The 25,837-nt window shown below is 42.2% G+C and overlaps 2 protein-coding genes across 5 annotated transcripts in view; both read right to left on the bottom strand.

Annotated features, from left to right (window-relative positions):
• Nucleotides 1–2,978, bottom strand: part of LOC139628534 (tensin-3-like) — a 32,019-nt gene extending 29,041 nt beyond the window's left edge. Inside the window, exon 1 of one of the 2 annotated variants that reach the window (XM_071490270.1) lies at nucleotides 2,557–2,978. The gene's annotated coding sequence lies outside the window, so the exon portion shown is untranslated. The remainder of the gene's footprint in view (nucleotides 1–2,556) is intronic. The other variant, XM_071490272.1, reaches the window with a different exon arrangement.
• A 1,146-nt stretch (nucleotides 2,979–4,124) lies between these two features.
• Nucleotides 4,125–20,160, bottom strand: dspa (desmoplakin a). Of its 3 annotated transcripts, none has more exons than XM_071490499.1 (24): nucleotides 19,776–20,160; nucleotides 18,699–18,783; nucleotides 18,256–18,374; nucleotides 17,754–17,889; nucleotides 15,749–15,874; nucleotides 15,515–15,568; nucleotides 15,216–15,383; nucleotides 14,957–15,061; nucleotides 14,779–14,874; nucleotides 14,569–14,694; nucleotides 14,150–14,302; nucleotides 13,877–14,031; nucleotides 13,444–13,570; nucleotides 13,091–13,277; nucleotides 12,745–12,962; nucleotides 12,382–12,563; nucleotides 12,054–12,192; nucleotides 11,703–11,890; nucleotides 11,399–11,561; nucleotides 10,997–11,080; nucleotides 10,779–10,886; nucleotides 10,377–10,475; nucleotides 8,415–10,229; nucleotides 4,125–7,874 (listed from the first exon to the last, which is right to left on the bottom strand). In XM_071490499.1, the coding sequence occupies exons 1-24, from the start codon at nucleotides 20,027–20,029 to the stop codon at nucleotides 4,650–4,652; spliced, it is 8,112 nt and encodes a 2,703-aa protein (XP_071346600.1). In that variant the 5' UTR covers nucleotides 20,030–20,160; the 3' UTR covers nucleotides 4,125–4,649. The 3 variants fall into 3 exon arrangements, with proteins under 3 accessions (XP_071346600.1, XP_071346602.1, XP_071346601.1); XM_071490501.1 differs by having other exon boundaries at nucleotides 9,732–10,229; XM_071490500.1 differs by lacking the exon at nucleotides 19,776–20,160 and adding an exon at nucleotides 19,158–19,279.
• Between the last annotated feature and the right edge of the window lie 5,677 nt (nucleotides 20,161–25,837).

Raw genomic sequence — 25,837 nt, 5'->3', positions numbered from 1 at the left:
GAAAAATGGGTGTACTGATATTCATCACTAATAGGAGAAAGAAAAAAAGACACAACACTTATAGTAGCAACAGACCTCCCGTTACACCTCAACCCAAATGTCTGGTACAGACGGCTGTGCTGCTGCGGTTACAACTCAAATTCAATGTGAGGTGATAACGCTCATCCAACCCAGCTTCTAGGAGCTGGCTGTGTTTTGAAGCTATGGAAAAAAAAAGCACCTACACATACAGTACACTAGTGTCTCTTTGGGAGACTCTGGACAGATTAATGATCCCTTAAACTGTTTGTCTGCAGACGTGAGTAACACCTAAAGTGCCATAAATGCTTCAGGAAGTCTGGCTGCCTGTGGGGGTACTGCTGGACTGAAACTTTTTTTACTTTAAGCATTTGTACTAAATGAAGCTACGTTACCTTTATTTCTCTGTTTGTCCAGCACGTGAAAAGAACTATTCATGCCTGTTTACCACTTCATCAGATGAGAGGAGCTGCACAACCGGAACAGATTTGTTTCTTGCCCTTGTCCTCTTGCTGTAGCCCCTAGCTGGTATTTAGCGTTAACATCTAATAGCCATCTAATAACCTTGATACCATCAGCTTCCCTATTCCAGACCGCCTTGTGTTCACACTTGGCACGAGCGAACGCCTCATGCTGCTGGATAACATGTCCACAGTGACATAACAGGCTGGTTTAAGGGCCCAGAGAGGGACAAGGCCACAGTTTGTTCTGGCCTTTTCCTGTCAGGGGCTCTATGTGTTTACGCTGTGGCTTTGACACCCATTCACTGCTGAAGAACTGAAATAAACAAAACCATGAGAACTATTGAAAAAAAAAAAAAAAAGCCACGGAAGAAAGGAGCCGGGCATTTTTAGCAAGTTTATTTTGTAACCCTGGAACTCTAACATGTATTTGTACCACTATTTTGAAGGGAATAAAAATGACAGCCCTCTCTCTGCGCAAATCAGTGCACCCTTAGGGCTCCTAAAGTACTCCCTAATTACCGTTTTCTATCCCAAGGTCATAGTGGAATGCGTTCCAAAATGGATTACGTTCCCACTCTCGCTCTCTCATTCTCTCCATCTCTTTTGCTTTCCCCTCTTTCTTGCCATTCTTGCCCCTTTATTACTTTCAGTCTCCCTCCTTCTCCAGGTCGCCTTCTCTCTCTTTAATGGCTTACACATGTCAGCCAAGTGGCTGTGGCACTGCTGTGACAAAGTGAAATGTCCCAGTGCTCTGTCCCATGCTGTTCCTCCCAGGGTTAGATCACAGTGTTCTGCTTACAGTACACAATCCCCAAGCCACTGCCAACCCACCTGTCCAAACCACAATATCAGGATCCCCATTCATCTGTCGCTCTGCCAGTCCTTTGTAACTGCCGCCTGTTATCAGTGAGAGAAAACGGACACTTTGGCTTTCTGATGCGCACTTCTTTCACCTTGAGGGACAGATATTGTTCGTACGACTTTAACCTCAAAATAGAACCAGCAACAAAAGCTATAATTGCCAGTTCAAAAATGTTTCTCCTGTCTCTCTTGGTCTGTAATTAAAGATAATCTTGAAAGAGTTTAGCCTGCAAAATGTGAGGAACAACCTGCATGGTTTATGCTACTTGAAAGGAAGGTGCGCAAGAAGGTGTACATGCAGGTGTGTCTGGTTTGCCAAGCAGGGAAAGGGGGGGGGGGGGGTGATGTTCAGGTGAAGAGGGCTGTAGCTGCTGTGATGTAAGGACGCTTGTACATGTCATCAACAATGGCTGCCTAAGAAGCATAGCCCTAAGGCCGCAAATACCACACAGCAGCTGTAGCTCAAAGAAAAAAGCCAGTCTCTCTTGATCTGTTTGTCTCCATCATTTATCCATCAGCGGGACAGTCCAGGCAGTCAACAAAGGACAAAGTAGGCCTGTTTCTTTTGGCGCTCTATAGACTATTGGGTACAAGTCTTCCAAAAGGATGGCCCCATATGTTTCAAATTATAAAGGTCTCCAGTACACCAAGGCCCACAACAGCAAGGAACCCCAAATTATAGCTACTGAACAACACAATTCATTGACAAAGACAAGAAGGCTGAAAAAAAAAAAGTTAAAATGACTCAGTTTTAGCTTTAGGGAGTTCAATTCAAAGGCTTTCAATAATGCTCTTTCACAATAAAAAGGGGAAAAAAAACATCACAAGATCAGTGTTTGCTCAGTTTGAATGACTCCCTTCTCTGTCTTCAGAGTCCTGCTGAAAGAGCTGGAGCACACACACACACACACACACACACACACACACACACACACACACACGCAGCTATCCGCAGACACACACACACCCCTGGTTTGACGAGGGCTCAAAGCCAAAGTAAATACAGAGACTTGTGCCTTGTTTTGCTGTTTTGAATAAATGAGCAAACTCAGTGAAATGTGACTGAGCAAAGGACTAAAGAGGAGGGGGGGAGATGTTGAAAGGTAGTCTAGTGTGTGGAAGTCTAATCCTGCCTTTAAGCACTGACCAGTCTGACTTTAAAAGCCTCCCTGCTAATGATTGACCGTGGAAAAGTTCAGACACCGTGCCTTACCTTTTCAAGCTGAGAGCGAGTACTTTGATTCTTCTTCTTTTCCCTCCTCTGATTTCCTTTGTAAGTCAGAGCTGCTGAAAGAGACAGACTGGGGTAAAGTCCCGAGTCAAAGAGCCCTCAGCCCGTCATACAGGCTTAGAGCAGGCTGAGAGGCTCATTTCCCTCCGCTGGAATGTGCTCTCAGGTCCGGCGCCTCTGCGAGCTGACTTTGTCCCGGCTGGACACGGTGCTCTCCTCTGGCCTTTTTCTGTGGCTGGCGGTGATAAAAAAAAAAAAAAAAATTGGAAGCTCTAGCTCGGTTCCTGAACTGCTGCTGCTGCTGCTGCTGTTCCTGCTGTTCCTGCTCAGCCCCCCCAACACACTTCCTCCAGTCCAAGCTGCCGCTGCAGCCGCCACAAGTCCTGGCACGGGATAGTCCTCCCACTGCGCCGCTAGGGCTGTCTCCCTTTTTCCCTCCCCCTTTCACTCTACCTCCCCTAGCTGCGGCCTCCTCCCTCCACCTCCCTCCATTTGTTCTCATCCTCACCCCTCACACGCAGTCTGACTTCCCCCAGCCGCCCCCCCCCCCAAAGGACCCCCCCCCCCAAAACCTCCTTCACATGTGAAGACTGGACAAGTGACAAAATTTGCTTTTCGTGTTTGACCATTGTATCATAAAATATACATTTAATTTTTAAAAAAAACATTTTTATGAATTTCCCTACAGGGATAAATAAATGATTTCTTATCTTTTTTTTAAAATTCATTTTCATTTTTAAATTTGTAATTAATCAGGAGTCTGTGAACGAAAGACAAGAAACTGAAACATGCGCATTTTTCTAGTATCCTACAGTTCATCACTTAAAACAAAAACTAATGTAAATCATGTTTTATCCATTTAGCCTCAAATCACAAATGTAACTAAAGGGGCTGTTATGTTTTGTTTTGTAATATTTATGTCTATGTTAAGAACAAAATAGAAATAGAATAGAAACTATAAACTAAACTGTTTTACTCTGGGGTTCAATGGTATGATGTACTTCGTATACGCAACAGTTTTAGGTTTCAAGCATAATAACTTCATAAATAATTTAGTTAAATTTTAAAACTGACAAGTCTATTCATTGAAATAAAATCTTTATCTCCAGCAGTGTCAGTTTGGCAGTTTAACTTTGGCGCACAAGAGACTTGTTCGATGATATTATATATATTTATATATGTTTAATGTTTGGTTAATACCTATGGTTAATATCCATTTTTGTTCATATTGACAATATAGACACGAAAATGATCAAATATTCAATATGAGTTTGGGTGCTGGTGAAATTCCCACTAGATTTGTTAAAATTTCTAACACAATAGACTACTTAATATTATACTACAGCCAAAGTCTATTTCTTAAAACATTAAGCTGCTGTAGTTGGATCACAGGCTTACAATTAAAGTTTTAGCATGACAACTAGCGCCATCCATAGGTAACAATGGTTACTGCTCTTGATACAAAGATGTACAGTGACTCCTTTCAGCTTGTACTGCACAATACCGATACCCAGCTAATGATTGAGTGAATGAAAGGATGAATAAATGAATGGGAATTGTTATGACAACTTTATTTTCTAATCACTTGAATAACATTTTAGTGGCAAAGAATATCCATAGTTATAATCAATACTTTGTCAAGTCAGTAATTTAAGCCATTTGCAACAAAAAAAGTTTTTTTTCTAAAAAACAGGACGCATAGGTTACATGAGTCAAGCTGCTATAAACTAAGAATAAAAAATAGTTAAATCAATTCTGAGCACATGCTGAGTTTCAACAAGCAAAATAACACCATGATACAATGATCAAAAAGCCATATATTAAAATGAGCAATAACAAATATATTCATTCAAAATGTATGTATTAGGACAAGAATATGAATTATACTGGTAAACAAACACCAAATCACCAAAAACTGCAAACAATCTAAACATTTAAATGAATCAGATCTCCCAAAATCTATTAAGTAGCAGAAAAAACTTTTAGAAAAGCAAAGAGTTAGTAAAGTACTAAAACTGCATAGGAACTACTAGTAATAAGCCTAGCCCAATTTTAATCTTTTTCTCTGCAGTGCATTAAGAGACAGAGTTGGAGCTGTAGGTGGTACTGCTGGAAGAGAAGCTGTAGCTGTAAGTGGAGGAGTAATCCACACTGCCCCTACGGGATCCGCTCCTGGAGCCAGTACGAGAACCAGCTCTGGACCCAGAGCGAGATCCTGGGTTAGAGACGTTGTAAGGGCTGCTGATTCCCTTAGTGGACACAGAGGAGGCCTGCAGCATCTTCATACCATTGCTTTCCTCTACCATGCAGTTGTCCATCGCTTCCTTGTAGGAGATCTTCAGTTTTGTCTTGGGACAGGTCAGGTTCTTCTGGTGGTTCCGAGAATCCTGAAGTTTCTGGGCACCTTGACCATCAAGCCACCCCTTGCGGATAGCCTCTTCAATGGTAACGCGACGTTCAGCGCTAGGATCAATCAGGCCTCCTGTCAGGTACTGATACTCCATAAATCTCTGACCAGCCTCATAAGGCAGCCATGTTTCCTTTACTGCTTCTGCTACAGACATCTTTCTTTTAGTCTTCACATCCTCAAAACCAACATAGGCTTTCTGGGCAGGTTTCAGCTTCGTAGCCATGCTTTCATCAATGATGCATTGATGGGCAGCATCCTGCAGCGACAGTCTCTCCCCAGTGGCAGGGTTGATAATACCACCTGTGCATGCCTGCGCCTCAAGCAACCTCTGGGCTGTAATAGTGTCAATAATGCCTCTTCGGACCCCTTCAGGAATAGTTATCTTCTCCAAGGTCTCTGTGTCAAATATGGCTGCCACAGGGCTCTGATCATCAAACATCTCAGGGGGAGAAACAGTAATAGAAATACTGCTTAAGCGTTTACGGACAGTAGGAGAGGATGGTGTTGCCTGGGTGGGGCTGCTGCAGGTGACCATGTCATCAACATTGCTGGCTGTGATGGTCATCTCAGTGCTCCAAGTTGTGCTGGTAATTTTGTCAGCAAACTGAGTCAGGGTTAGCGTTCCTGCACGATACTGATCCAAAGACTTCTGGTCAATGATACCACGCTCCAGACAATCCTTGATGTCGTACTGGGTTCCTGTTTTCCTGTCCACTATCACCAAACGTGCCGAGCCATCTGACCCCTTGATAGTAATTTCCTCCCACTCACATTCCTGCTCTGACAGGTCCAGGAAGGTGTCATAGTCAATCAGCTCCCGGTGATAGGCCTCCCTCACTGACATCTCCAACCCAGTGTCTGGATCAACGATCACAACTCGCCTCTTGCGGAGGACATTGGTACGGCTTTCTTGCGACTTCTGGGACTTCTTCTTGTCTTTGAGTGGCAGGAGTATTAGGCCTGTTTTGGCATCTGTGATACACCTGTCCTTCAGCTGAAGATATGTCAGGTTTTCCCTGGTATTAGGGTCAAAGAACCCTTTTGTGTCATCCCCTTCATAAGTTAGGATCTCATTCATCTCCTCATCAAAATACCCTCTTTTATAGGCAACAGCAACATCAATACGGTGGCTCTGTTTGGGGTCAATAATCCCACCGCTGGCAATTTGGGCCTCAAGCAGACGGATTCCATGACCTCTCTCAATAAGATCTTTCTCAATAGCCTGGAAGAGGGAGATTGTCTTTCCTGTGGATGGGTCTTTGTATCCAGTTACTGCCTTCTCTGCAGACAACAGCTTATTCTTAAACTCTTTCCCTATCAGGCATCTCTTTGTGGCTTCCTCCACTGTCAAGAAGACATTATTGACGGGATCAACAATGAAGCCAGAAGCAGCTTGGGCCTCAAGAAGCTCCAGGGTGGTTCCTCTCATGAGAAGACCTTCCTTCATCGCTTGATAAAAAGGCAGGATTCGGTCGTTGGCCTCATCGTAGATACCTGCGATACAGGTAGAGCCATAGAGGTAGGACTTCAGCTTCTCTTCAAGGTCTTTTTTGGTCAGCTTGCCCTGTTTGAGCTTCATCAAGTCTGTTTCATCCAGAAGTTCAGAATTGATGAGGTCATTGATGGAGACTTCACCACGGATACCAGTAAATTTCATGGACTCTTTTGGAGCCTGGAGCAGAAGCAAGCCAGAAACAGGTTCCACTGTACATTTCTTCCTAAGGTCATTATAGCTTATCTTCTCTCCTGTCGCAGGATCCAGGTAGCAGGTGGGTTTCTTGTTCAAAGCCCTGTAGAGCTCTTCATCAATAAGATTGCGATCCAAGGCCAGATCCTTTGGAAGGAACACACTCAGAACAGGATCCAATATGCCTCCCACAGACTCCTGAGCCTGTAGCAAACGGATGGCTGTGTTTTTGTCTATGCGGCCCTGTTTGCATGCCTGACCCACAGATAACACTTTGCCAGTGTATGGATCCTTGAAGCCTGTGCTAGCTGCTTCAGCTGTCACTAAGATGTCTCTGTCTTCTGTGTCTACGATCCCTCTGGAGCAGGCAGTATCCACAGGCATCTTTTCATTAAATGCAGGGTCCACTATGTAACCTGTTGCTGCTTGAGCTTCCAGAAGCATGAGGGCGCTCTCTGAGCTGAGGAGATTCTTGTTTTTGGCTTTAGTGAATGGCATTTTCTCATGAGAACCTGTTGTCATGCCAGCAATAATGCCAGTACCCTTTAGACTAAGCTGGATGTCCATGGCTACCTCATCCACTGTCTTTTGTCCCTTTAGGAGCTGGTCAAGAGTGGCTTTACTGATTATACCACAGTCGCAAAGCTGGTGGGCTGTGACTTTGTGGCGCACCCCATCAAACATCAGCTTGGATGGATCAACTGTTGGGATCCTCTCATGTGTCTGGGTCTCCCTGTTCATCGTGGAAGGTCCCTGCTTCAGCCTCTGTATCTCTCTCTCCAGGGCATCTCTCTTGAGAGCCAGGTCTGACACCTCCTTTTCAGAGCTCAGCAGCCGGCTCTTATATCTCTCGTCAACACTCTTCAGCTCCCTCATGAGCCTTTCAATTTCATTCTTCAGGGAGAGCCTTTCGCGATCAGCCCTGTCTTTGTCTGATTCAAACTGCCTGATCTGGCTGTCTCTCAGCTCATACTGGCTCTTCATATGGTTGAAATCCTTGAGGATGGAATTCTTTTCATCCTGCAGCCGCTGTTTGTTGCGGCGCTCAGTTTCTAGTGTAAGCTTGATGCGGGTGAGCTCCTCTTCTATGCGCTGGTGACGATTCTTTTCCTGCTCCAGCAGTTTAAGCTTAGAGAGCAAACTGTCCCTCCCCAGCAGCAGCTCACTGTATTGGCTCTGGGACTCATGCAACGTGATGGATGTCTATGGAGAGACAAGAGAACACAGTTACGTCTGTACAAAAATGTCAAAATGTTATTTTCATATATGCAAAAAGCCACAACTTTCATCTATTAATTAATGCATATGAAGCACCCATGAAGCAGCATGTTGCATTTTAAGCGCATTGACATATAAAATTGTAGTAACTTCAAATTGTGATTTCAATTTCATGTCCTGTTGGAACTAATTGGTTTTGTATATATGCACAAAGATGTGTGCATACATTTTTTAAACATCTGTTAGTATACAGTGTTTAATAAAGTGATTGTTATTAATTTATGGGCAGAGTTCAGTGACATAATATGCAAAGTAAAGAGTGAAAATCATGCATATCTATGCAAAGGTATTTGTAATTAAGTGAATTTCATGCAGAACTATAAGTCATCTTGAGTATTGTCACAAATATATAGCAGGACTACTTTGAAATCAGGTTGTCTTAATGCACCTATAACTATTCATGCAAAAGCAATAGAATATTAGTTGATTTATGTGGAGATGATCCTTCAGTGCAATCAAAAATACCTCAATCGATTGCTTTTGGAATTTGTCTATTTCCAATTTTAGCTTTTCTCTCTCCCTGGTCAGGTCATTGATGAGAGCCTGGAGCTCCGCTGTCTTCTTGGTGCTATTCTGAAGTTGGACATGCAAGGCTGAGATCTGAGTGGCACTTTCTCCATCAATAGTGTCCTTTGAAAGCTTCAGCTCATCTCTCTCTTGTCTAACCGCCCTCAGTTCCTCCTCCAACCTCAGTCTCTCCTTTGTCAGGTTCTGTGTCAGGGTCTTCAGCTTTTCAATCTCTGTAGTATATTCATTTAGCTGGCGGCTCTTCTCCTCAATGGTCTTATACAGACTCTCATTACGTTGGTTGAGCTCATAGATGCGGGCCTGTTCCTGTTGGAGCTTCTGTTTCAGTGCCCTAAGCTCAGCTGTTACATTCGCCAATTCCTCCTTCGTGACTTTATGCTCCCTCACGCTCTTGTCCAGAGCCTCCTGGAGGGCCCTAAGGTCCTGCTCATACTTCCTTCCAGCGTGGGAAGCTTCTTGCTGAACAGATTTCAGTGTGTTAATTGTAGTGGTGTGCTCTCTACACGTTTGTGTCATCCTCTCCAGCTCGGCCTCCATTCTCTTTCTGCGTGTGAACTCCTCTTGCGCTGCCTTCTTTTGCTTCTCCAACTCTGCCTCCATCCCATCCAGCGAGCACTGAAGTTCCCGGATGCGACTCTGCAGCCTGGCAGAACTCTGCTCAGCTTTGGTTTTCTCACTGGTTTGCTTCTCCAGCTCCACTCGGGTGATGTGGATCTCCTGCTCAGACACTTTAAGCTTGTTAATTGTTTCCAGATAAGCGGTGTTCTTCGCCTTTAGCTCTGCCTCAGCCTGTCTCAGGTGATTGATTTCCAGTTCTAGAGCTCTCCTCTTCTTCCCTTCTTCATCCAGATTAAATGTTAGCATGCTGATCTGCCTGGACTTTTCTTGATTGTTTTTGGTGGCTTCCTTTAATTTGAGGTCATCCTCTCCCCTCTGCTGCTTGAGGGTTCTCAGCTGCACCTCCAGCTCACTGCGCATCCTTGCCTCTTGTGACACTGAGGCCCTCTGCTGGCTGGCTTCCTGCTCTGCTCTGCTTTTCTGCTCTTCTGTGTGAGCAATGGACTGTCTCAGTCTCCTCAGCTCCTCCTCTAGATCTCTCTTCTCAGCAGTGAGTCTGTCAACTTGCAGCCTCAGCTCCGCAGCATCTTCTTCTTTCTGTTGCGAGGCTTTCAGGATTGTGGTCTTGGTAACGTGGATCTGTGTCTCATATGTCTGCTTAAGTTGATTAATCTCCTGGGTGCACTGTGTTCTTACCTTTGAGATATCTGATTCAGCATTTCGTCGACGTGCCTCCTCCTCCTCTAGCAGCATCTTCATCCTCTCCAGTTCACGTTCCTTGTCCTTCACAGTCTTCTCTAAGTCAATCTTGGTCCAGTTGAGCTCTTCCAGTTCTTTCTGTCTTCGGCGAACAGCTGCCTCATACTCTTCTTGCTGACTATTGTAGCGCTCTTCTGCCAGCCTTCTTTTCCCCTTTTCCTCATTCAATTGGTATTTAATGCTGGTCAGCTGGTCATTAAGCTCTTGAAGCTGCATGCGTGTGCTGTCCAGGCTGTCCTTGGTAGCCCCAACTTTTGCCACTGTGGTCACGTTCACTTGCTCCATAGAAAGGATCTGTTGTTTTGCTTTAGAGAGCTCCTGCTCATAGCGGTTCAACTCATCTTCCAAAGACTTATTTTTCTGATTAGTATTCTGGAGGTCCTCCCTCAGACACCTCAGTTGTTCCTTCAGCAACTCAATCTCGGTGTTCCTCGACTGAGGAGAGCAACAGAAAAAAGCCTCAGTCACCTACATTTCCATATTGTTAAATAAACCTAATATATCTTACGTTTATCATACTTTTTCGCTAACATAACAATGATGATTGAATGATGAATGGCATCATACAAATCCAATACTTACCTTCAACTCTTCCATGTTCTTCATTAGCTCCCCTAGGAACTTGTAGTAATCACTAGAGCGGGTAAGAAGTTCTATGTAGCGGGACTGGAGGTCAGAAGCCTGATGGAATGAGAATTAGTGGATGAATATGTGACGTGAAATGTTGAGGTGTCAATAACATTCCAGTTACATCATTCCGTGACTATTAAAGCATTAGCCTTTAAATTAGCAGTATTACATGAACTTATAATACAGAGGAAATAATAACTATTTAATTGATATTTCACAAAGAGATGATGAATATAAAATAATCCCTTAAATACGTGACAGCTTGCGAAATTTTCATTTGGTTACCAAATGTGTGTTAGTACATTTAAAATGAAACTGAGAATTTCATTTGTGTGACATTATGGGAAGTCATACCTCTTGTCTGACCACAGAGGCAGGGGAGTGCAGCACTGTTCTCTTGATAGGAATATTAAACAGTGTTTCCAGGCCTGAAGCGTAGGAAGCCAGCTGCAACTCATAGTCCTGAAAACACACAACACAATAAACACAATGCTACTGCTGTTGCTTGTGTGCCAGCTTGGCACTATACATGAAAATTGAAAGAAAATAGCGCACATAAACTCACTACAAACCTTTATGGATGCAGCACAGGTGTCTGCATTTTTCTGCACATCCTCTACTTTCTCCTTCTTTCCTTTAATTTCAGTGTGAAGTGCCTGTGCAGTAAGACAAGGGGCATTAAATTCACTAATTTCTTCTAAGAAATTCAGCACTTTACTTTATTATTGAGTGTTTGCTAAACACTTGATTTCAAGAGCTAGTAAGTCAAGTATCATCAACTCATCTGGGATAGGACTGATATTCTGATTGTTAGCATATGTTGTATAAAATGCTGTATAATACACCAAAGTTAATGGCTGTCAGCATCTCAATTAAAGTATAAATGGTGGATATTTCTAATTCAAAAACAACTAAGTTCAGTTCAAATATTATTATTGATTCCAATTTGTTGATGTAAACAAGGACAGACATGCCTTCTGCTTGTTGACGTGGTCCATCATGGTCTGGATGTCATTGAGCTTAACCATCTGAAGAGCATCCTGGCGCTTCCTGGCATTGTCTATCCACTGTTCCAGGGAAGTACTGTTCTGCTGATAAAATATCAGCTGTTTCTCCTGCTTCTCTAAGTCCCACACTCTGAGGAGGAAAGAGTGGGAGGAAGAGGAAAGGATGAGAGGATATTTTTAACATTGTTGCCATCACTGACAAACAGAGGATATGGAAAACTATTCAGAGATATTGAAGAAATGTGTGCATGTACAGACTATCCTACTGTACCTGCTCTCAATCTGGGTTTGGATCCGGCGCCAGCGGTCAGACATCTGATTCACCAGGTCTGAGTAATTCGTCAAGTCACATCTGTGGAAGGACTCAGAGATTTGCCCATTCCAGTGCATTGCTTTAGCCAGGTCAGACTCCATGGCTGTCAGCAGGCCTCTTTTTTGCTCCAGATCACTCTTCATTTGCTTTAATAGAGAATTGCACAAAAATATTACATATCTTTTAAAGGATACATTACAAGTGAATCAAGTGAGCAGGTGCTACTAATTAATTACTGATATATTATTCATATTACTGGTATAAAGCAAGAGACATAAGTCTAAATTAAATACGTAAAGTGTGTCAAACCTTTAGTGTGCTCCGATAGTTGTCCAGCTCCCGAAGGTCCAGAGAGGAGGTCTCCTTCTCTGTGAGCCGGGCCTCCTGGACTTTAATGATATCCTCAGCCTGCAGAAGGCTCTGGAGCAAGGCCTGAAGAGCCGACAGTCTGTTGAAGACATGCAGTCATTAGACTAAATGCAACAATTTACGGGAAAAAAGCGTTTTTAAACGGTAACCAGCGCAGCTGCACAATGCATCAAGTTCTGGTCCCAGTACTTACTTTGTTTTCTGCAAAATTTACTCAAGCACTGTGGAATAAATAAAAAGGTGGTGTAATTAGAGTAAAATGATGTACCTTTGAAGGTAGACTTTGTAGAGACCCTGCAGGCCTCCCAGTTTCTGGTTGATGATATCTAGTTCAGAGCGCAGGAACTTGGCTTGCTCAGAGTCTGCAGGGATGTCTCCCAGCTGCTTTATAATCTTTTCTCTTAGGCACAGGTACTCATCATGAATAGAGTCCAAATCTTGGTGCACAGTCTGGAAATCAATATGTGATATTAAGTTAAATTCAACCCAAAAAACACTTAATGAAATGAACCTGCCCAACTGTGGTGAAGGCTTTTGTATATTTACGGGTATATTTTACCTAGATTTTACAAATTTTGAAATGGAGTTTGTAGCAAAGATGAAAATGACAAACAAATGAATGGTTACATACCTCCAGCTTCTGGATGTGCACTGTGCACTCATGCACACTGTTGTCTCCCATGGGAATGTGGAGATGACTGGTGAGACCGGATTCAGCTGACTCCAGCCTTTGCCGTAGTTCTTGCAGACTATTGAGCAGGGTAAGGCTGAGGGTAGAGCTGCACGAGTGAGGCTTAGGCTTGGTGGGTTCTGGAGATGGTTTTGGGGGTTCAGGCTTCCCTCCGTCTCCTGTATAGATTGGTGAAAATTTTGAAGGACATCAGTTTACGTTGGCAAAAAAAATAAATAAATAACAGTACTTTGCAAATTTATAGGACTGACAAGTTAGGGATAAGGTAAAGACATTTAACACTCACTGTTATCAGGAAGCTTTTTAATCAGTATGTCATAGTGGGTCTGGGCTTTATCGAAGTGGCCCTGGATGGTTTTCTTATCCTCCTCCCCAAACAACTCAGAATTTTGACTGTTACGCAGGAACTCTTGGTAGTGAGTCTCCAGTCTTTTGATGACGCTCCGGTACTCCTCGGGACGCATCTTGGACAGCTGTCAAACAATGGACAGAGGTCAGGTAAAGCAAATGACACAGAAAGTGAGCAGACCAAGTAAGATGGAAGCAGAGCCTAAATTTTTTGCTTTGCTTGCTATAAAAACAATAACTAATTTAAAAAATAAAACTAAGAAGTTGACTGCACTCTATGTGACATCTTACCATAGTCAGAGTGAGAGAGTTGATGTAATCAATGTCTTTGAGGCAGTACTGCCATGAGATGAGACTCTTGATGTTGATGTAGAGCTGATTCCAGATGCTCATGATGGATTCATAATATTGCTCATTCCTAGGGGGCAGAATAAGCCATCAATCCAGAATCAATCAACATGAATGGATGTGTACCGTGTTTCTATTTCTTTTAAAATGCATTATGTGCAGTCTTAAAGCTTAGAGGGGCACTACATGAAAATACAGTAATACGGTAATATTTATCAAACGCAAATTTGATCTGAATGATTACTTGCTTCTCTGTAGGTTGAGAATATTTTCTTATTCCTTAGCCCTTAATAACCTTTAAAGTTTGATGACAGGATTTTAATGACTATGACCAATATATGAAGAGTATTTTACTCATTCACTGTATGTATCTTACTTGTTTGCGAGGCCAATGCTGAGCGGGTTCGGTGGGGGGATGAGAAGACACACAGAGGGAATCAGCATGTCCAGACCTCCAGGTCCTGTCACAAGCCACTTGCTGCGCTGCGAGTTGTCCTTGAGGATTCCCTCATTCCCTTTTAGAATCCCTTTCTGTAGCATAAAACAGAACATACAAATGCTAAGCTACACTTGTAGTATTTCACTTTATTCTCTCTGTCTGTGTGTGTTTTTGTGTGTGTGTGAGAGAGAGAAAGAGCATATATCCCACCTGGTCTTGTTTGAAGTCACATAGGGCCTGGACTATGACAGGGCTGCTGCTCTTCTCCTCAGGGTTGCGTGGTTTCAGCCTGACAATACTTTTAGACTTGTTGACCAGACTTTGGACCTGCCTCTTATTTTCCATAATTCGCTCCCTCTCTTTCTGTGAACATGAAAAAATAAGACATGTGTTCTGAACTGGCTCACAGTACATTGCAACTAGCGGTTGTCACATTTTGTCATTTAAAGTCCAAGATAAATGCAGGCACATTCCATCTGTTCTGCCAATAAACTCGCCAAACCAGATGAGCAGACACGCAAATTGTTTACACCCAGGTCACTCAACAGAACTAATTGTCTGAGAATGTTCTATCCATTACACCTGCAGGGAAGTATGTATTTCCTGGACTAAACAGAATGAAATGATACCTCCAGGTTTTTCAGGAGTTCAGAGAGGTTATCCAGTGGGGTGTTCTTGTTGCAGGTGAACTTGCTTCGTATAGTCTCATGCCCCTTCTGCAGCTTCGAATAGGTCTCATTGGCCTCCTTGAAAAACTGAGGATGGCAGCAACACACTTTGATCAGTGCTCATATGAAAACACACAGCGCTCTAGAGCATGAGCAGGACTGTGCACTCACTTGGCTGTAGGCAGCGTTCTCCTTCAAATGAACATGGATACACTTGGTGATCTGAAGAAGCCAGCTCCACTGGGTCTGCAAGGTATCCATGTAGGCCTGTGTGCACACATAGAGTCATCAGCCTAAAAGTACTGAATAATTTGTTGTTTGAGATGTTGGGAAAAACAAAACTACTTACTTCAATCTTATCTGAGGCAGGATGGTTGTTGTTCAGGAGTGTATCAGCTTTCACCTTCAGCTTGTTCAGTTCTTTCTCCTTCACCTCCAGGTCACTCATCAGCCTCTGTCAAAAAAAAAAACGCAAGGTAAGGATCCCAAACAGCCACGTTGTGGAACAACATATGTCACTAAGATTTAAATGATTAAGTAAAAAATAAAAACTAAGGTAGTAACACCCAACCAGGGTTAAAGTGGAATTTAGCCACAGAGAACCGTACCGAGTAGCTCTCTTGCTTCCTAGGGATGTACTGGTCGATGTTCTTGTCTCCCCAGTCAAACACAAGCTCCTCCTCCTCTCTCTCATTCACCCACATGATGGCTCGGGAGATCTCCTCGATGATGTTCTGAAGCTCACGCAGCTGAATCACACGGTTGTGGGACATTTTCTGGGACAGACACAAGGTAAATTCATGAGTATGGTAAAAAAAAAAGAAAAAAAAAAGAAAAGTAACAACGGTGCTCATCCATAATGCTGCTGATTTTGATGAACTAATGAACTAAAGAGGTTTGGTTCTACCTGCAAGCTGTCCCATTCTTGTTCCAGGAGGGAGAGGTTGTACTTGTCACCCCTCTGAAAAACAACAAAAGTAGAGAGATTTAGTTTTTTTGTTCAGTTCCAAATAAGATTACGAAACATTTTTACACACGAGGAACAGACGACAGTTTTCCCTTATATCTGAAGAATACAACAATCCAAAATAAGAGAGCAACTAAGAAGAGCTTCAAAATATGGCGGAGTAAGACCACTTACCAGTTCATCTCTGGCACGGTCTACTTCCTGACTCCTCTGGATAGAGCCGTGGGTTTTGCTGTGGCTTAGGATTTGGTTTTCTATGGTGGCTGAGTCGTCCCCCCATGGCGCTGTCTCAATCATACGCTACAAGATGCAGAATCAGTTTATTACCTATAGATACACAAATACTTCCACACACAATCACAATGTCAAAATCAACTTTGATCAAGGGATGTATATTTCATGGAATATTAAAGGTTTAGGAAGTAAAATATTTATTCAAGTTTGAAAGAATAAGGCTGACACTATTCCTTATTTTTTAATGTCAACCAAAAAAAAAACATGAAAAGATCAAAACAAAACCAACAATGCATAATCCATCTCACAATGTTTTCCCACCACCCTGTCTGTGGCACTTAGTCCACTTGTTCCCATTTGAGACGCACATTTTGAACAACGAGTCACAAATACACGATTTCATTTGCTGAAAAATACCTGTAATTTCCTTCATTGTAACGAAGGAACATGTCACACAGTGCAAAGGTGTGGCTCATTGATCTGTTTATATTATTTTTTATTTGTGGATAATAATGGAGCCCTATATCCGGCTTTGGCCACACAGGCAATAATTGTTAATAGAATGAAGTCATTGTTTTAGTCATTAATGGGATTGGTTGATGATGAGAATATCACCAGCTCCAGTGAAAATATTTCATACGTTTCAAATCTTCACCTTAAATCTATGTCTTTTCCAACTTTGTCCTCCAGGTGTCAGCATGTAATCATAAGGTCTGTTGTTAAGCAGGAAACTATTCCAACTATTCCCCCCCTTGTTTGCAGCCTCAGCTTTGATAAGAGCTCTGCCAACAAACCAACCTCGACCAGTCTCTGCTCTTTACTCGCATTTTTTTTCTCTCTGTCTTCACTCGAGGCTTTTGTTCTCTCACCACTCCCTTTTCCTTCATGATTACCGGACTGACTCTACTCACAACACGTCTGTTTAGAGAGCCTGTCTGAAAGTACTGCAGCTATTGTCTAACGGGGAAAGGTCAACAAAGATAAAAAAGAAAAAGAAAAATGGCAGCAGTAGATCAGCAGGTGATATGTTTTCAGTTTAGAGCTTAATAAAAGCCAATGCCTAAAGTGCAAAGGCTGCGATAAAAATATGTAAAGAAATGTTTCTGTGTCTGCAGACAGGGGGGAATGAATGATGAAATATAGAGAGGTGAGGCTTGAAGTGGTGACAGAGTGACAGGGTGTGTTTTTTGTTGGGTGGGAGGGCTGGGGAAGAAGGGCGTTTTCCCATGAATGCGTTTGAGATCGACTGGCCTGCCCTCTCCCGTAACAACTGACTCTGCGGGGAGTGTCAGATTTCAAACTCCTTTACTTCTACTTTTATTTTTTGTTTTCACAGATTCTTTATCTGCCTCCTTCTTTCCTCGCTCTGTTGGTCTCTGCCTTCCCCTCTCTCTCTGTCTCTCTGTCTCTCTCCCTCGCTCTCTCTCTGTCTGTCTCTTTCTCCAGTGGCAAATCTTCCATCTTCTTTGTTTCAATCCTCCTGCACCTCTCTTGGCCTCTTTCACTCACGGATCAGGTTTTGGCAGCGTGTCCAGATGGTTTCAGTTACAGGAGGTCAGAAAAAGTGATAGGGTAAAAGCCCCCCCCCTCCCAAAAAAAAAACCACACACACACACACACACACACACACACACACACACACACACACACACTCCTCCTCCCTTCACATAAAAAGCAGTGCACACTAATGCACCCATACAGGCATGCACACACATGCAGGTGCCATCATTTATACTGCTCCAACAGGTTTAAAACTGCCAAGCCCAAATTTTACCAAGACCTGTGGTTGATGCTGTCACTGAACGCATCAGACGAGCATAGTGATCCTGGCAACAATTCAGTATTATCATTTAATGATTTGATTAGGAAAAGTTTTCTTATTATCATATTGATTTCAAAAACATCATCCATGTTCTTAGATGTCTCTTAAGTATGAAGAGCTTACCTTCTGTTGGGTAATCCAGGCCATGGCATCTTTAAAGGCCCTCCCCCCATCAAGGGAGCCCGCACTGCCCTTGTGCCGTCGACCATTGATAAGTTGCTGATGGATAGCGGCATGCATGCTCTGGAACTGGTCAACACTGTAGAGTTGTACAAAAAAGGAAATACTGAGTGGGCACCTCGATCTCATGACTTTAACGAGGTCAGGTGGACAAATGCAGCGTGTGCAGGAGACATTAAGTGCTGCTTTCTGTGTATAAGGCTTGGTTCAAGTACAAGAATTCAGATATAACTCCACGACCGTATTCCTGTTCAACACCACCGACCTATGTTAAGCTGCAGGCAGGATTAGTAAAAAGTGTATACACAGTCATCAATGAACATATGCAAATGTAAACACGCAAAGACGGCACACAAACTCACAAGTGTACACCTGTACTTTGCAAAGACACACACACACACACACACACACACACACACACACACACACACACATACAGGCTTACTTTCTGAAGACGTCATTAGGTATACGCATATGCTGCAGCTCTCGGCCGCAGACCTTCAGCTGCTCCAAGGATTCTGCAGCCATGGTCAACATCCTCTCCAGCTCCATAGCAGGACCCCCCTATAAAAGCACACAGAAAAGACACTGAACTCTTGCCTCCTACCTAATCATAGGCAGATGAGATTATCTGCTTTTTCAAGTCACGTCCTGCCTGATATAGCATCATCATACCGACATGTCTGCAGAAAAACTCACAACAGTGTAGTCCACTGTACAGTCAACAAAATGCCAACCATATCTGAATATATATTTGTGATAACCTCACTTCACAGCCGGACTAAGCAGCCATTTTGTTATATTCTGACACCCCCCCACCCTCCACTAGAGGTCAAAACAAACAAATGAGATCATTTATGTTCAGTGTAATCTGTGTGCTACACTTACATTATTGAGAATCATCTTCGCTCTCTGCAGGTAATCATTACACTGGGTGCTCAGGAAATAAGATCTTTCCTGAATAGCCTGTGCACTGAAAAGAAAACATGAAGACAATATTTTTTTTTTTAAAATACAAAGACTGTTAAAAGAATGTTAAGCACAGAAAAAACATGTGAGATGACTTCTCAAGCTTTCAAAGCCTAATACTGTAGGTTACTAATTTGTTATAAATGCATGTAATGATTCTCGGATTGGATGGAAATTTAAATTAAAACACGGTAGACTCAAGTTTCTAAGAGAACACGGCATAACACAACAACGGTGATGTGTGAAAATCAAATAAACAAAGTAGCTTAAGTAATTGAAAAAGATCAAACTTTTGTTTAAATCCAACACACACTCATTGAATTCTTTTGTGGGACACAGAAATGGGCCACTGGACAGTCACTCATGCAAAACACTCACACTGCCATTTCTTGACTTTCTCTCTTTAAAGAGTTTTGCAGCTCCGCCATATCCTGTGCTTCACTTTAACCTTTGTCCACCGCGAGTTAAGCATTAAGAGAGAAACTTTGAAAACGAAACAGTCTTAAAAGCTTTGACACAGACATGACTGTTATGGATGATGGTAATGGGAGGACCTTCCAGGGGCGTGCGCACGTCCTTGTTCAGATTATTGGGCAACAGATGAGGGAGGATAAAACTACTTACTGTACATATCTCACGGAAAGGAATAAGAAAATTACGCTTTTAGCAGAGAGGCCATGACCCTTCGGACTGAAGAACAGCTTTGCTCTGAGAGAGAGTCATTTACACGCTGCGCTCCTGTGGGCACAGCCGGCGACTTTTCAATTTAACAATTTAACCTTCCAAAACATCTCCAAACAGATTGAAGCCTCACCGCTTGGAGAGAGCTGACACAACATTACTCAAATATGTCCATGACTTTGTAGGTTAAGGTGTAGCTTATGTCATGACGCCATTTACGTCACATTTGTGCATTTACATTCAATGGCCCAAGTTGTACGCGTTTCCGTGGTGTAACATTTATTTAAAAGCAACAGGTGATTTTAGAGCTCTTACCTAATCCCACCACCTGCGCCCCCACCCATGCTGACGTGCGTCTTCTGTCCTCCGAGCCCCCCGCCGTGCCAGGTCTTGGAGACGGTGGAGGTGTAGGCGTATCCGCCGCCTGGCGCTTGGTAATCCTGATGGAAGTCGTTCCCACCGACGAACACCTCGTTTCGAAAACTTGCACTTGCCAAATCCGGTCGCGAGTTAGACATGCTTCTCTGGCCCAGCGTGGCCAGTTTAGAAGTGGAGCCGTACATGCTCATTTTTGATGAGTTGTTCTATGTGTTAGGAAAGTTTTTTTGTTTCTTGTTTTTTCTTGTTCTCCTGCCCGGACAGCGGACAGACCTCGTTGCGCCTCTCCCCGCCCAGTGCTCCTGTTGCGCAGATAATGGTGTGCTGTGAATAGACGGAAGTTGGTCGCTTTTGGATCGAATAGAAACCACACCTTGCTGTGTTTACGAAACACTCCTGCAACCACTGGCTTGTGTGGGAAGCGTAGTTCTGGGGCTGACATTTCACTCTGCAGATTACATGGAAAGCTATGTTGCAATTGTAGAGTTGTGATGGATTATAGTCTAAATTGAGACATAGATCTTGGGAGGTGGCTACTTTCCCACTATCTCGGTTATTACAAAGTTGCCTGTCCTGTTACAAAAAAACACCTTGTTTGCTATATTCAAAACAGAGAGCCTGTAACGTCAGAGATGGTGATTCATCTCTGTGGTAAATTTCTTATATGGATTATATTGTAATGAGCGCCTCGTACTATGAGGAATACGCGATTAAAATAAATGGATGTATACATACATCTGCTCATATTGACTCCAAAAACATACACGAATTCTTCACAGTTTCTCATCTAGCCAGAGGACATCAGCTGACATTCAGCTGGTTCATTTTAATCAAACACTTAATGTTCAAACACATTTACAGTGACATTGATCACTGTGTATTTCCCCCAGACATTCATGGATCTCAGGGCTCATAATGAGTATGTTTCTATGCGCACCGCTATCCTCTTTATGATCAGTTTTTGGAGTGCCCTCGTGTGTTGTGCATGTAAATATCTTATCCTGGTTTTGAGAAACCTGGGTATACTACCTGGAGTACTCTGGTGGAAAACCAGGATACTGGTTAACACCTAATCCAGGTTTCTGCATACAGGACATAGTGGCTGGGATGGTAAGAAATCATGAATGCAGGTTTGAAGCATCAGGTTTTCCATGTCCCATGTAAACACCGCATCCTAAATATGACCAAAACATGGATACGAATGTTGATGTAAATGTACTCACTGAACCTTACCTTTAAACCCTCTGAGTAATTATTCTAAATCCATGCTGCGTTTTCTTTCTAGATCTGGGTTCCTCATAAATTCAAATTTCTGGGCTATTTGCGTTCTCCTTTTTTTTCCCCGCTCTGTCACAGCTTCAGGATCAGTGTGGATTCATTTAAACCCTGGCAAGCGACAGTGTCATACCCAGTTGACAATAATTAAGGAATACAGCAGCCAACACATTTAATCCCCAGTGCAGAGAGTAGAGATAGTGGTTGCGCAAAGAATTTCTCATCCAAGGTTCAACATTCTTGAGGTCAAAAGGAGTGCATCTGAGAGTTCAGTGTCCTGTGGAGCCCTACGCTGACAACCAAGTGACACCAAGTTTTTGTGAGAATAAAAATGCTTTTTGGTTTACTTTATTTTTTTTTTTTTTAACTTTTAAAAAATGTTCTCTCCTTTACTCTCACCATGTCTTGACCTCTCTACTATCTCTGTGCAAATAAAACGCATCACAGGTAGGTGTGTCTCGGCTTTGAAAAGTGAAAGGGAGGGAGAACGTCAAGAAGAGTAGGGAGGGTCACACATACCTGGTGTCAGTATGAGCAGTATGAGGCGGAGTAGGAGTTGAAAAATACTGGGAGGGTGAAATCTTTACCCTTTTTCTCTAGTGAGAAAAAGAGATACAGGCATCGTCACAAAAGTAACCACGCAAGGTTCATAACAAAGTCTTACAGCCTTTTTTAACTGAAGGTGGGAACAATGGCTGACTTTGCTGACGGACGCATTGTGCCCTCTGGTGTTTCGGCCCTTGAGCTACTGTCATTACGGACACAACTACTCGGCCGCATCGCACAGCAGTGTGAGAACAGAGTGAAAGGGAGAGACGTGAGGGGAGGGAGGCATGGTCACGGGTGAGAACTGAACCGGTGACTTTAAGAAACCAACGCCCGAAGCAGGAATTTTCAAACCATTTAAGCATTACTATCCCTCTCTTTTCCAGTGCGCATGTTAAACAAACTTGGTATGACTTGTCTGTGCTGAACATTTGTGAGTATACAGTAATTATTTTTCCAGCTATAATAATGACAATTTCTTCAATGGCCAATCTCAGACGCTAAACACACCCATACACACCCTGGACAACAAGACGCACCCTAAAAAATTTCCCCCCCCCCCCCCCCCCCCCCCCCCCACTGGGCTCAGGTGGGTCTGCTTTGCCTGTTTGTGTATTCTCCAAACAAAAAGACTCTGCAAGACTGAACGTGCACATTTTTCCAAACTCCCGCCTAATGATAGCTCTCGGGCCATAAGAGGCGGATTGAACAGTAGGACAGTGAACCTTGCTGTACGGGATAATGAGACAGCAGGGACTAATTGGAACCAGGCCATGAATTGTTAGGTCTCCGGCCGCCTTATATTAAAACCTCAGAGTCGAATGCAAATGCCAACTCTCTGTTTTTATTTGCATATGTTCTCTGTGGGATAAGAGGTGTGGCAAACACTACAGGGATAGTTCATTTTGTCAGAATAAGTTAAACCTCTCTGTCATAATGCACAGGAGCCACCCGTGGGCTTAACCTCCTTTATCCATTCTATCCGTCTCACCTCCTGTCTGCATGATCTATCCAGACGTATAACAAGGGTACTGTGAGGAGAAAGTAACATGTTCGCTCATGGTCTCTCCAGCTTGGCTTGGAGTAAATATTTAACTTGATGTTTGCTTTCTGCACTAAAATCCTGCGTGGATCGCTGCTACATTTCACAGTTGTAATAGAGATTTGGTGCAAAGGTGAATTTGTCACTCACATACGCGCTACACATAACAAACTGACATCTGGAATACAAAACTAAACCCTGAAAGGACTCACACCAACATGTCTGGGAAAGAAATATGATTAATCGAAAACAAAGCAAGGGAAATAACAGGTTAAGTCTAACAGGCATATGTTATGTCTTGTGATCCACGGTGACTGTTAGACCTGCTGACACTTGTAGACACACTTATGATATCATTTCCAGAGAATCGCACTGACATCATTCAGTGAGTAATCAGTGAAATAAAAGCCTGACATCTGGTTCATTTATTGTGTGGATAATTGACAGTCTCACTTATTAATGCTGCGTCCTGAGTGTCCCTTGCAGCTTGTTAACATACAGATGGCTCCTCAGACTTGCCAATGCCTCACGAAAAAAAAGAAATTTCTTCAGGGCTGCTTTACAAGACGACTGATACTGAAACTGACTTAATCACCTACTGTAAAAAAAAAAAAATATGTCTTTGCATTAAGTAAAAAAAAAAGAAGACAGAGTTGGTAAAGAAAAAAAGGAAAAAATTAAGAAATATTAAGATCAAGAACCCAGAAATCTCACTTCTATAAAAAAGGTTTGATTAACCAACAAAAAAACTTTTATCTCCCATACAAGATGGTCTAGATATTGTTTCAAAACTCTTTTTAAATATAAATGGTATTGTTTGTTTTATTTTCCCCTAAGAAATAGTGAAATGATTTTATACACAAAAAATCAGAATCAGCCTTGAAAAGCACAACATATGGAATATCTTTGTAACTTTAAGATGTGAACTCATTGTCATTAAATCTTCCCAAATTCCCCAGAATATTACATAATCAGGACTTAGTCCTCAGCTTTGATAAAAAAAAAAAAAACAACACAACATCAAAAGCTGTTGTATAATTATGTTGAGCCAAAACATTTTTTTGCCAACTGCCTTTCTTTTATAATATTTGCTTATCTGCAAGAAGATTAACTGAAGGCTTTTTACAGTGTTTGATTTTTAGTGTGTGTCTTTGTATGTATCTTTCTCACTTGACTTTAACCCCAAAGGGATAAATCACATAGAATTGCACTAAGCTATCTCTTGGACTTTGAAACTAGAGAGCACTAAATTCATAGCTAAAGTATATTTGTACAGTATATGGTTATATTGTTGTCCTGTGGAAGGTTGTGTGGTTTTTGTTTTTTTTAATCAACAACACCATATAGTTGGTTTAGACCTAAACCTATGAATCTATTGATAACATTTAGGAATATTTGTTATCTTTGAACATCAGAACAGTTTTGAATTACTCAGTGCAGAATGAAAGCTCAGACACACCTCGGGATTTTTCTCCTCTTTTACACCTCATGTGTAACCAGCCGGTTTATGAGACAGACCCAGACAGATAAAGCAACACACTCACACACACACCTGCTCTGACTCATAGCATCATATGGGGCGGATCCTGGACACACCCGTTGTAGTTACTGGGGAGTGTAAAAAGCAAGTTTGAATGATAACAAACAGCACAGTGAGATAGTGTGAAAGTACAATGGTCGACTGGTTTCTGTTGGACCGCAGCCATGCAGATTGTTCTGCAGACGCTATGAAAACCACTGTCTGGATGATAGATTTGGACAGGGTGCAGATAAAATAGGTCCAGTCAATCATTCATATAATTTTTTTAATTGTTACCTGTTAGAAAAAAGAGCATACAGCAGCAGACAAAAGAAGGGAAGACGGCAGTTTTCATTTTACAAAAGACATTTATAAATTAATTCATTAGCTGTTGCACATACACCAGTATTTTGCATGTAATGTATCAATTTTACACATTTATTTTGTGGCTATTTTAAAGCTGCTTGCAACAGTCAAAGAAAATAAGTTGATTTATGTCTCACCAACACTATTAATTTGCTTCAATCAAAAAACAACTTCATGAATTTGAAAAAAAACTAACAAAAAAAAAAACGCTGTTTACAGTGCAGGGTTGCTGCCAGATTAAAAGAAAGAAAAAAAAAGACTGCAGAGGCCACAAAGAGAAGACAACAGTGCTGTTGCTCCAGTCTGCCTGCAGGGGTCATCAGCATGTAAGAAAATGCAACAAGACACTGCAGGTCATTCAGGGGCCCTCAGTCATCCTCCCTGCTGGCCTCTGAGGATATGTCAGACTTGTTTTGCACACAGCAACCACTGAGAGCGGTGTGATAACACTTAAAATATATGTTTGAAATGTGATGTGAAATGTGATGTGAAATAAGGTCATTTCTTTTATATTTGTCAAAGCACTGAGCTGCATCCTGTGTATGACATAATGATATAAATAAGTTACTATTATTATTATTATTATTATCAACCAGTGAAATTTAAATGTGCATGATTCAGCTGACTTAGTTAAAAAAATGTGTGTACTAGCACATTATGACCAGGAGGGTGAAGCATTGCTCAGCACACATTAGGCTGTAGCTGAAGCCGGAGCCTGCTATCACATGGTCAGATAAATATAGACTATCAAGCTAGTGGGCGTTCATCAAACTGACCAGTATTGAACTCTGTGTTATCATAAATATTGTTTAATTTATCAAGTTCCCATGAGGTCACATTAACTCCTTCACAATGAGTACTACAAACCCAAAAACCTTGGTCATTATTCAAGACATAAGCATATGCACAATAACACATTAATAATGAATGTATGTCTTGTCAAATGAGTGGTGGATTTTCAGTAAAATGAGCAAAAGAGATAAATTATTAGGATTTTTTAAATTCAATTAACAATCTTATCTGATACTGATCAAGCCACTCGTTAAAAAAAAAAAAAAAAAAAAAAAAATCAGTTGGTTGTTTATGCTCTTCCAGCATTACCTGTTCTTGTCTTCTTACTTCTTCACTTCATTAGCCCTCAGTGTTTAGTTCAACCATTCTCCTGTTGGAAAGAGTGGAGAGGAATTACTCATTCACATTTACAAAACCAGACACTGGGTAAGGCAGAAAAAAAATCCTTTATTGATGACT

This window comes from Trachinotus anak, unplaced genomic scaffold (genome assembly GCF_046630095.1).
Source record: "Trachinotus anak isolate AG129_WGS33_773 ecotype Australia unplaced genomic scaffold, CSIRO_AGI_Tana_v1 ptg000012l, whole genome shotgun sequence".
NCBI lineage: Eukaryota > Metazoa > Chordata > Actinopteri > Carangiformes > Carangidae > Trachinotus > Trachinotus anak.
Note: the sequence above shows the minus strand (reverse complement) of the source record. Positions and strands in the feature narration are given on the sequence as shown.